We start from the raw sequence: 13,184 nt of genomic DNA on the forward strand, positions 1-13,184 counted from the left end.
TGGCGGACAAATCCAAGATGGCCGTTAGCTTCCATGGACTCTTAAGTTAAACTGGTGTAGATACATTTTTAAAAAATCCAACAAAACAAGTTATCAACATTTAAATAAAAAAAAAACTTATTGACATGAGATGTATCAACGCATATGCACCAGGACATATGTTTGCATATGTAGTGGCACATACCTTTCCATATGGAAAAATACCCACAAAAATGAGAAAGTTAAACAAAAATAATCTACTAAAAATCTAGGTTTCAAAGACAGTTAAAGCTAATTAACTATTAAAATAAGTTATAGTACAAATATAAGTACTTTCGCTTCATACAGCCATAACGACCGTGGGAATACTCACTTAGTGCGTTTTTATCAAACTGTTATCAAACATCTTAGCCACTATCTCTGCTAACTAACGCTTCAGTCACTGTAAAGAGCGCAAATTCACACAATATAGCTTGTAGCACTGCAGTAGAGAAATTCAATGTCATCACGAGACAGCTAAATCAGATTTACATGGAATGCACAGGCAAAAAATACATAATCTATCCACAGCCAACACATGCACAGCTTATGTATTATGTATGGTAATACATAATCATAAGGAATCGCCAATATGGAAGAGGAGGAAGATATCAAACCAGAAATAAGGAAGCATTTTCGGCCTTATAGGACAAGTCGAGGTCAGCCAATCGGTGAGTTATTAAAAAGTGTTGTTTTGCTTAACACGTAAATTTACCTTAAAATTAAGTGAGTTTGCTAATTAAATTGTATCAGTTTTGGGGATAGGCGCTTAATATTTTAAGCAGTTTCCATGCTTCTAGGTCACTAATAGATTTAGTCAAAAAGAAGAAATCCTTATTAATTACGATTTGGATATAAACAGCACGATTATCGTAGGGCAAATAGTGCATTAATAGCGCTACGATACTAGCCTATTGGTAGTAGCATATCCACGGATTTTAGAACTGAAACTGTGTAGATCATCTAAATAAACAAGTGACGTCACTGGCCCGAATCTTATACTAATAACTGTAACATCTGGTATGAAAGCTTTTGATGATTTCGTTTGAATACAAATGCGAAAAATTCGTTTTTCGAGCCAGTGATGTCATGTGTATGTTTATAGTCCATAAAGTATTCTATTATGAAATTCGTAACACCCTTTTTATGTTCGTGTCGTATTACATTTGTGTTTTATGTAAAGTTTCATGAAATTTATTAATTTGGCGGCTTGATGTTTTGCAAGCTTTGGCAACCTTACACATACAACATAAATAGTCAGCATTTCGATGAATTAGACAAGAGACGTACACAGCCTATTTTGTCATATAAGTAGCCCAGGGCTACATAAAAGGGTTTTACATTACTAATTCACTAAGCCTCATTAAGTAAACCTACCTTCTTTAATTTTCACATTCAACATTGTGCTCTAGAGGGATGCTGGGACCACGACGGGTTGTTTACTGACATCGTCTATGAGTTTGGAGATATTTGGCGCAATCTTGATGAATGCAACAGGAAAACCTGCACCCGAGATGGCACCATACTCGAGGAAGTGTAAGTGTCACACTTGCAATATAAAAATAAATAGTTTGACAGTTTTTTCTATAAATGGACATCTTGTTTACCTCAAAACACGATACATGATGATTGATTTAAATCTTATCTTTCTACTACTATTGTCTGTGTTATCCCTTTCCTACGCTCTTTGAAAGTACTGTGTACTGTGTACCAGAAGCACAACTGATAATTCAACACTGGTCTAGGTGGTCAACTTAGATAATTTCTATTTATTCTTCTGCAATTCTTCTCAGGTATCAGTGACCTTTAAAGTTAAAGGCGAACAGTTACCACGCGACTACCAAGTCAATCTTGAAAGAGAAAAAAAACTGTTGGATCTTAAACATTCCTTCCACCAGCACAAACTCATTGATTGCAGTAACACAGCATCGCACTGATACTCTGAACTGATTTTCTGTCGACAGATGTCCGAAACTAGAAGTTCCCGAGGGGTGTATAAGACTCCGAGGTCAAACCCTTGAGCACCAGGACTTCCCCTACTGCTGCGACCGCGTAGTATGCCCGGGAGATGAGGAGTACACTGAATACCAGAACGACTGGTTACGCCAAATTACAGGTAAGCAGGCTTTAGATTCCTTCCATCTTGGTGTGGAGGTCTTCATTCATATGACTTAATCATAAAGGGGACAATGAACCTACTTGAGCTAGTTTAGGACTTTATTCTCATCGGCCTCTGACGTAGTCCTCTCTAATATATGCCAGTGCATCTACTTAACATTAACAACTTAACTTACCATTAACAAATATATACTTAAAGTATTTATGTTGCATGTTGTGTGTATCTCTGTTGACTCTACAGTACAACATTTATTAGCAACGAAAAAAATTGATTTGTAATAAAATCTATATACTTATTTTAAGGGGTTTCTCCGTTACATCAATTTTCCAGCTGGCATACTTACCCGATTTAAGTTCACGATCTAGTATAATGACGAGCGGTAACTGAACAAATTATTCCTTTCGGGGCTTTATTACCCTAGCGTTTGGTTTTTTCCCAATAGTTCAATTTAAAAGATTCAATTTTCCATTACTAACTTTCCAATAAGCAACTTACCAACTTTTTTCATAATTATTGCAAAGTTAAATTTAACAGCTGATCACTCAGTAAATTGTTTAACAGTCAGATTTTAAACAAAAGAAAACCCAGTTTATGAATATGGACTTTAAATATGCTACTTTTTGATAATCCTAACCTAATTGAGGTAGATATGTCACTCTTCGTATATCTCTTGGCATATATATGTCACTGGTGTATATAAAAAGCTGTACAAATGTATTTTTCTGTAAATTAGTATTTGTTTTCACTGAATAGTTGTCTTAAGCAAACATAATCTTTGAAAAGTAAAAGATTGCATTATTCTTTTTGCCTCTGAATCAGGTTTGAACCCTAACACGTAACTAGCGCACTAAGCCCCTTTTACTCAATAGAACTAATAATTATTGTGATTATTTTTTCCTACAGATCGTTGTGATGACAAGTACTGTGTGAGGGACATAGGAGAGGAGTGGTCCGAGCACAAGTACGGAATATGCAACAGGAAAAGATGCGGAAGAAATGAGTACAGCGAACCTCACATATTCGAGGAAAAGTAAGAGATTATAGAAATATTGATGGCCAAAATAAGTTAGCAAAATATTATAGACTAAGCCATTTAGTAAAATTAAGTATGTGACCTTTCAGTTGAAACCCCTAACATTGAACATTAAGACAGTGTTTTAAACGTTTGCACGTTCTCAACTAGTTATTGTACGTTCAGATGGATAGATTACATAATCTTACATTAGCAATAAGAATTACTATACATTTTATTGCCCTTGTATTTAGACGAGCCCAGAATGTGTGGCTGAGTCGGTGGCTCAGTCGGTAGCACCATAGACTTCTAGCCCAGGGCAGCGATGGCATGGGTTCGTATCCTGGTACCTTCCACTACCTTTTCTCACTACATTTCACCCTTGTACTGCAGGGTCAGGCTTATCCTTTGCTTTGCTAGACAGGTTCTAAACACATGCCTCTGTGACCATGTGGACAGGCGAATGCAAGATAAAAGATGCCGTCAACATATCGTTGTTTCAATTTCGTAAACTATATTGATCCTATGAAGTATCATGTGGTCATAATGTTTTTAGTAAGTGAGAACACTGGGTCTATTTTAGAATGTTGCTCTTCAGCCTTTGCTGCAGTAGAAGGTTAGGTAAGAACTTGGTATTACGGGTGTTATTACAGAGCAGAAGGATAGGAATCTATAAAAATATAGCCTACAACTACTAGGGAAGAATATCGTTCTCTGAGTCATGTAGGTTTATGATCCAAGCTTGGCTCTAGCCCGGGCAATCTTCACATAAGTTCAGGTTAGATCTAGGGGTTGTGACATTGTCACCCGAGAGAAATGCATTAGTGATTTGAACCCGAGGCCTCATCGACCGAAAAGTCCCGCGCTCTACCCTGCAACTAGACCAGCACTACTACCCAGACTAGGTACTTATACTAGACTAGGTATAGACTATTATAGGTAATGGTTGCAAGTAATTGAATAAGTCACTGTGTATTCACTGTGATTGTTAGTCTTGTTGTTATTGTTGTTAAAGTGGGTTAGGTCGGACTGGTGGCGGGTTGGTGTGTGATGGTGATGATCAGTCCGTCCCTGAGTAAGCGAACGGCCAGGAAACAACAAAATCATATAACTAAGTTAGAATGAATGATTAGAAATAACAACAATGTGACCCTACCAATTTCGGAACAAATAAAAGCGAATCGAGACCTAATACATAGTGCTTGGAGTAAATACTATTGTAAGTTGCTTTTGCTGTAAATGTATACCATCTCTGTTTTTTTTTCCACCTTTTATAAGTCTTTCCACGCTACTAAAAGAGCTTCGTTTTTCAGATGTCCAAAAGTGGATGTCCCCAAAGGATGTCGTCTCGAGGGTTTTCCTGATCTTACAAAAGAGTTTCCTGACTGTTGCCCAAAAGTGGTTTGTCCTCCAGGAGGAATTGCAAACGAGAAGAAGTATACCGCAAGCAATATGGAGGAACTGCTAATGAGTGATACATACTTAGAGGAAGAAGAACGGATGTATAATGAAATTATTTCCGGTGGTGACACACAAAAATTCAAAAAAGAGACTACAAGTGAGCAACTCGAAAAGAATTCGTTGAAAGTTGCTAAACAGGAAGGAAAGGAAGATAGTACTCGTAACTCAACCAAAATCGAAAATAAGTTTATTAATTTAAAAACTCGAGATGAACTTGTCACAAGATTCATGAATGCAGCGTTTATTTTATTTAGAAAGAATGTAAGTGACAAACATGTAAAAGACAACCAAACAAGTTATATTATAAACAATGGGACGGTCAAAAGATCAAGTAAAAGTAGAAACAAAAAAGACAAGGAAAGAAAGATACATGATAAAGAAAGAAGAAGAAAACATAAGACAAAAGACAATTTGAAAGACCAGTTGGATGAAGAAACAGTTATAATAAACGCAAACGGTGGTGAAAAAAGTAAAAATGAGAAGTACAAAACAAAAGATGAAAAATCAACCAAAGCAAAAACTGAAGAAAAACTAATAGGAAAATTGAAATCGACAAAATTTGCTGGTACTGAAAAAGAAAACAAAGAAAGACGTTATAATAAAAATGAACAAAAAGAGAATAAAAACAAAGCAAAAAAGAGCCGTGATAGCGGAAAAGAACTTTTGAAAGGACTAATAAAATTTCCAGAAACGTTTACTTAAATTGTTAACTAAGTGTTACCTTTACTGAAAAAAAAACTTTATAAATAAAATAATCCGGTAACACGTGTTGCAGTTTACTATTACATACACCTACTAAAAAATATTTTTCTGCCTAGATGGGAATTTACATGTTTTAATCGTCACTCCTAATCAAGAGATGGATATTAGAAAATTGAGGGGGGTTTCATTTGATTTTTATTTGAACACACATTTTAACTGGATCCCAAACATTCATTTGCGTTGCAAGCACCACTTTTTATGGGTTTTTAGGGATGTTTTGGATTTAAAAGCCTCACAATCGTGGAGCTTTAAAAATATCACCTTATGGATTTGTACGATTTATTAACCAAAACATTTTTGTATTCCTATGGCTTTCATAGAAAGAGGCTTATTATTTTGTGGGTACAGTTCGTTATTGAAAAATTAGATTGGCCGATAATGTAAGTGGCAACTGTATTAAAAAAATTCAAACAACCATAATCGCATTGGAACGTTTCATATTTTAGACTGTACGCAGCAGCTGAATAGGAAAATATTATATATATGCACATCTTCCAAAATTAAATAAGCAAATGATTTAACTTGCATATTAAACGGAACGCGCAAAAAATGTTTACATAAATTATAAATGAACCGTATAACTGTTGTAATTAAAGATTTGCAGAGAAGATTAATTGGTTAAATTTATAGCAAAATAATTTCGATCGACACAAATGAAGGGATAAGATGGAGATAAGGAAAAAACCTTGTGACAAAAACTTCAAGGTGTTATTGAGATTATCCTATTTCATTGATGAATTTTCAAAACCAATGACGTCACCCAACAACAAACACATGATACGCTTACTCAACTAGTAATTATGATTATCTTATCAGCCAATAACCCATCCGTTGACGAGACTTTCGAAATGAATCAAGTCAAAATCGTACAACGCAGTTTCAAGACGGATAGTGAACACGATAACGGATAGTGAATAAGACAACTACTACAATGAATCTTAACATTCCGTACAATAGTTATAGCTTCAGATGAACCAATTTGTTGTGTAGTGTATAGAATGTCGCTTAGAGAACATCGAAGCTCCGTGTGCAAAGTGTTGCCTGTGGCAGCTGTAGGGGTCACTAGACCTAGCAGGAACAGGAAACCGAAACAGAAACAACCAGAAGGTAAGAGAAACTAAAATTATCGGGATAAGTTTGTATGACTAGTTAAAGCTGAGGTTTCATATGTGACTTTTAGAGCTAGGTCAACCGCAGTTTACCTTAAAAACACCCTTTTTGATCAGTTACGTTAATAAATTGCGTTTTTTATTCGTGCTTCACAACTAATTGTGGACGCAGAAGAGAATGTGTTGATATTTGATCAAAAGTAGAAAGCAGCTACACATTTCTTAACTATAGGAAAAATTTAACTTTACCAATTGTCAGTTGCCGTGCCCTTGCGTGGTTAGCGTCGGAAAATATTCCTACTATCAGCCATTTCATACAGTACCAGCATTTCAATTTATATAGTGAATTGCATTTAATTAACCACATAAACCACATAAACAAATCTAACTAAAATTCTTTCAAAATCCCTGACATGGTTATCTTTAAGACGGTCCCAGGGCTAAGCTCTGTAAGTTGTCACAAAATGTTGTATAAACCTAATCTATGAAATTCTACATGTCACTATGTTGTACATGTCTTTGTGTATGTACAAAGTTTCGTGGCCATCGGTCCAGCGGTGTCTGAGTTTATCACAACCAAACATACAAATATACAAACCAACATCCTGTTTTATTCTTATAGATAAGCAAAGTAAATAAAAATAGAGCAAATACACTCTGGACTCATTTTTACTGGTCAATAATTTATCTAAAGGTTCTCCTCAAAACATTGGACGTTTAAGACGTAGCCCAAGGGGACTTTTAAAGCATGAATAATTTAACATTCACATTAAGAAGATTGGTTCTTATGTTTGTGTACTCATAAGCAAACTTGCACACAGAAACCATTTTTCTTTTTAAATGTCGATGAAGACTACATTTAGTGACGGTTTCGTCATTTGTATTGTTTTTCTTACTTACAACAATGAAAAGACTAAATAAGACACATGTTTCAATGTTTTATGGTTGAGATTTCTAAATCTCTACCCTCTGACTTGACACCTTTAGTTTCGTAGAATCTTATAAGTACTTCGGTTGAAGGGCTCCTAAATTCCTAGGTTTTTTAATTAAACTTGATCTCTAATTTGAAAATCCTTGTTTCGTCTCTTTGTACGAAGAATATTATCTAAATAATCTAATTAGGAGTCTCGAATGAGGTAAGACTACCAATATTGTTTATTAGAACTTATAGTAAAGAATAATAATTATTTTAAGTTCCAGATTTCTGCCGCGACAACGGGGTCATTTACGAGGTAGGATCAGAATGGTCAGACCCCGGGATTTGTAACCTCAAGACGTGTAGAAGCGGTGGCATCGTCGAGGTTCGAAGGTATAGTAGCTTTCAGAGTTTAACATTTGTTGTCGTGTCCCATACCTCAAGTTAATAGTTTTATGTTGCATTAAATTATTTACCTACGACCATTTTTTAAAGTAGCCATTTCAGTCCAGTTCTTAGAATTGAAAAGTTTTACTTTACAGCTGTTTACTTTCATATCCGCATAGTTTCATTTCATATCCGTATAGTTTTCTCATATCCAAACGGGTAACGGACCAATGAGGTTCAAGTAGGTATTGAGAGAAAAGAATTAAAATTGTAATGCTTCGAACGTCAACTAATCAGCTGATCAGCTGATCAGTTGACCAATATAATTGTTGATCCGACTTGTTCATGTTGATACTCGCGTATTCTTAATTAAGTTGGTGTAAGTCCAAAAATAAATTAAATATTTGCCGAATTGTACCTGATACAATATTATTTATGGTAAGAATGCTGCTAGCAATGTAATATTTAACGAAGTTTAACAAACACGTAATTACAGGAAATCAGCTGATTATACAACAAGTCGTTGCATCACTTTCAGTGGCAATGACAATACACGAAAACATAACCTCTCTAAAAAGTTATCAGTAGTTATTGTTAGTAATTAAATCCAGATTGATAGTAATTAAAAAACGGTCGTAGGTAAAGTAGTGTACGCAACTCGCGTTAATAGTCTTTACGACACTCGTAGAAGTTTTTAAGGCACTCGCCAAGGCTCGTGCCTTAAATTTTCTACTCGTGTCGTAAAGACTCACTTAACGCAATCGTTGCGTAAACTACTATTGTAACACAGTTAATCTTTGCAAACAATTTCCAAACTGTGAAGGACTTGATTCAAAATACCTTGGCCCAGTAAAATAATTCAAGTGCTTTAACCAACGACTACCGTGAACATTTTTAACCCTATCTCCCGTGATTTACACGGTAATCACAACATTCATCATATTCTTTATAATCGTTGCTTTTAAAATATTACAACAAAATTTGGAATCTAAATGAAGGAACCTCCTATTCAAAGTAGAACCCTACGTATAATATTTTCAACCAACTATTAATTTATCTCCTAAGCCATTCTGTTTTGCAGATGCCCATACCCAGAAATACCCGATGGGTGTACCCTGGGCCAACCTACCATTGGACAGACCTTTCCCTACTGTTGTCCCAAGGCTGAGTGTTCTGCTAGGAGACGAGATTCATCATCTTCGTCATCATCTTCATCATCGTCATCGGAGGACCCTGACTACGAAGACCTTGACGATGACGACGGCGGGGACGACGGTGGTGACATGACTATGGACTTCACCATGATGGGGGTCTACATTGACGAGCCTGTAGAAAAAACTCGAAAGGAAGAGGGTACCAGGGTGTCTGAGAAAAGACACAATCATCTGAATGAAAAAAATAAACTTGAGCCAAAAAAAGTGGAGACAGGCAAGGATGGAAGATGCTCGGAACATTGGAAAAACAAAAATGTCAAATCTGAAGAGAGAACAATGGATCGCACTTTGACTAGTTTTAGCTCTGTAAAACTAACACAAGATGCGAAAAGTGTTACAGTGGAAAAAGATCTCAGGCACTCCGGGACTGCGAGTATGGGTAAGAATAACAGCAACATTAAAAGTAATAATTGTCAGACTAGTGGGATAGATCTTCGCCACAACGCTGTGGCGGGATTCAAAACCAACCAGCTTCAAACAGATGCAATAAGAAAGCCGGATGAACCTGACAAATGCATTGATCGTGAAACCAAAAATATCGATAAATTGGTTGAAAACGTAAAGGAAACAAAAATGGAAACTAATCAAACCGAAGATGCAAGTTTACCTATAACGTCGGTAAAAATTGATATTGTCCAAATCAGAGAAACGAAAGAGGACAATACTCTGAACAAAAATCAAGACAGTAAAAATATAGCTGTAGAAATAGTAAGAGTCGAAAAAAGCACAGTGAGTAAAACAGATGGTGATGCGAATGTTGTTTCTGATAAATCCGCTGGACCAATGTTAAATAACGCAGAGAACAAAACTGAAACAATTATCATTGGTAATAGTTCACATGCTACTGAAGATAAAAATGCCACACTAGGAGTGAAAACAGTCGCCCAAGAACTGAAAACCTCTGACATGAAGGTTGATGGTAATAGTAACATGGTTGATGGTAGTAGTTCACATGCTACTGGAGATAAAAATGCCACACTAGGAGTGAAAACAATCGCCCATGAACTGAAAACCTCTGACATGAAGGTTGATGGTAATACAGGTGGAATTCAGGGTCAGGACAATATGACACAAGACTGTAAAAATGAGGAACCTGCAAAAATAAGAAATGCAACAGCCGGCATTGAAGATCTCAGTATTAAAGGCCAGGATATTTTCCAATCTGTTACAAATAGCCCAAACATAGACGCAACTACCAATCACAATCTAACTGAAGGAGAGATCAGCAAGAATGTGACTCATAATAAAGCCGACAAGACTGTTGAGGAAAATATAATAAAGGAATCTGGAGCAGAAAACACAAATAAACAGGAATCACAGAGTTTGGAAAGCAAGGAATACAAATTTTCAAATCCAACTCAAAATTCTAAGGACACCATTAAAGACACTATTACAATAACTAATAATGAATTAGACAACACGTCAAACAATTTAGATCATTACAAGGAAAACGATACGAGTTCAGAGGTTGCGAGGACTATGAAAATTCAGGGTAGCAGAGAGGACATGAAGGACAACGAAAATGAAAAACGTATGGACAAAACTGAAAGAGAAGTGTTGTTCAGCGATAAGAATAATGAATGCTATGGAGAAAAGTCAACGACCAACGAAAATAAAACCCCAATGACTCCTCAAACACATGAAGCACATGATTTTGAAAGTACTGATAACGTTTTGAATGATAATCACACTTACTCAATGGAAAGTAATGACCAAACCGATAAGACCACAAACTGTTCACCAGCAACCATTGACGTCAGTAACTATAAGGATATAGGGGATTCAACAACAGAGGCAAAAATGGATCATTTAGAAGACCAAGAAGCAACACTTAGACAGGCTCTCGAGAACTTCGAGGCAGCTCGTAGAGCCGGTCAGGAACTAAAAGAAAACGAAGAAAAATTGGATTGCTGGGAAGGAGCTGAAAACTTTCCCCGTATAAACAAACAAGAGGAAGATGAAAAATTTTACAAAGTACTCGGGCCTGACAAGGAGTTTGAAAAGGCCTTAGAAAACATAAACAATGTCCCTCGGTTTGCTAAGGAACTTGAAGAGGGTAGTGAAGAAAACTGCACTGAAGGAATGGAGGATTACTACAAGTATGTAGATTTACACAAACAAACCAACCAATTCCATTTAGAACCAGACAAAGACATTAATCCAGTCCTTGATAATATAATGAGCACCCTTAAAGTCACTCAACCGTTTGCAGAAGATCAAGGGAAGGCCGAACTTCATGACCAAGAATTTATCAAGTACACTGAAATCGTCAAGCAAGATGTAGAAACAAACACTCTGGCACACTTCGAAATAAAGCCTGAAAATGAAGAGTCTCAAAACCTGATGGATGACAAATCAGACGAACCTACGAAAGGAATCGAAGAAAATGTCGACCACACAGTAAATGACGAGTATCAACATGAAACAGTGAACACGGATACATTACAGACTCATCTTCCGGAAGAAATATACGAAGAGGTAGACGACGAAGTCGCAGAATCTCACAACGAACCAGAAGTTATTCCAGCACTAGATCTTAACGAGGATAATTTCCACACGCTGGAAGATAACAATGAAGATGCGATAGGGTATCAAGGTGACAACTTCTACAACGTTCAGGATATTCTGACTCACAGTGTGGACGAATCCCAAGACTCGAACCCTCTTGCAATGATCTCAGATGGACAGATGTCAGGGTCTGGAGACACTGACAGATTTGTGGCGAACATTGAGGAAGAAGAAGAAAACGATGACGACGCGCAAGACGGGCCAACGGAGACTTAGTTGATGAAGTATTCGTGTAATTTAACTTTTTGTGAAAATATCAACTGCACGAATCTAAAATGTGTTCATAGACTTAGGTGTACGGTGATAATCAATTATGTTATCTATGTTTTTTTAGGAAGATGTCCACTGTAATATTAAGATCCGTAATGATAGATTCGATAGTTGTACGAATGTAAATACATTTAGTTTTGTATGAGTTTTTATTTTATTTCCTTGTAAATTATAAGAAGCTTGGTTGAAAATTGATTGGTAAAAGAAAATGTACAGCTCCATCTAAGTAATCTAAATAAATGTTTCTACTGATATAATAATGATTTTTTCTACAATACAGATTGAAGTCTAACAAGTAAAATAATAAATTTTACTCCCTGGTTAACATTAAGATTCAAACGACACATTACAAATCAACAACGATAATAGAAAAAAAACAATTTTAAAGTGTTTTGTTTAAGGGTGAATAAAGACACATAGCTTTTAGACTAAGTGATTGTGAATTGTCAACAGAGTGTCTGCATAGCCGAGCACCTCTGGTTCAGGGTTAAGTTATTTTCTTACACCTAATGAAAAAAAAAACTTAATCATAAATGCAACATCATTTTTGCGTTTTCCTCAAGAGCTGCTACCCAAAGGGAACATTACTTGCATGGTTCAACTTAAGCTACCAATAACCTATAAACCTACCTACCTAGGTATAATAACCTTATTGTGTAGAAGAAGATTATACTAAAATACTGCAATTAAATCCTTTATAGTGTTGCTTAACTTCCAGCATTAATTACACCATATTTCTGATATGAAGACCTTATATTCCTTTTTTATTTCTGATATATATCTTTTTAAGAAAACCAACGGGCAAAATTACTGGTAAAAATCATTAAAGTTTGAAATATTGATAAACTAACGATAACAACTTTCCTATTACTTTTCTACTTTACTTAGTTTGGCCAACGACTAAGTTCATTATATAAGTTGACTGTCTTACTTAAAAATGCCACGCTAAAAAGTGCTTTTACACGTTTTAGAAGTCATCAATATATGTAAAAAAAGCTACGCTATGGGGCAAACCGTGCCAACAAGTAAGTAAAAATATCGTTTAATATACATTAAAACCGTGAATGTATAGTTACAATACCCCTTGATGTATGGATTTATAAAAAGAAAACGCACTGCCAACATAAAAACATGTGGTTAACTTAATCATATTGTATGTATATTTTATGTCAATGATTCCTTATGTCCAATTTCACCTTAAATTGATAGTGAGAGGCTAAAATATTATTTGGCCTCTATTAAATTAATAAATTATTATTTGACATCTAAAATACAGTTGGTCTACTTATACCAACTGCACTAGGGAACTCATTGTAAAATGTATTAATCCATTTTGTCTATAGCGACT

The 13,184-nt window shown here is 35.7% G+C and overlaps 2 protein-coding genes across 3 annotated transcripts in view; one reads left to right on the forward strand and one right to left on the reverse strand.

The window, feature by feature from the left end:
• The window catches only part of LOC129005860 (pseudouridylate synthase RPUSD2-like), a 545,856-nt gene that overhangs the window by 429,723 nt on the left and 102,949 nt on the right, over window positions 1-13,184 (reverse strand). The gene's annotated exons all lie outside the window — the stretch shown is intronic.
• On the forward strand, window positions 591-5,364 carry LOC129005861 (uncharacterized). Its single transcript, XM_054434887.1, has 5 exons — window positions 591-689; window positions 1,431-1,554; window positions 1,983-2,134; window positions 3,041-3,167; window positions 4,463-5,364. The coding sequence occupies exons 1-5, from the start codon at window positions 611-613 to the stop codon at window positions 5,310-5,312; spliced, it is 1,332 nt and encodes a 443-aa protein (XP_054290862.1). The 5' UTR covers window positions 591-610; the 3' UTR covers window positions 5,313-5,364.

This window comes from Macrosteles quadrilineatus, unplaced genomic scaffold, assembly GCF_028750875.1.
Source record: "Macrosteles quadrilineatus isolate MER2022 unplaced genomic scaffold, UCM_ALF_1.0 Scaffold_39__1_contigs__length_1060358, whole genome shotgun sequence".
Lineage (NCBI taxonomy): Eukaryota > Metazoa > Arthropoda > Insecta > Hemiptera > Cicadellidae > Macrosteles > Macrosteles quadrilineatus.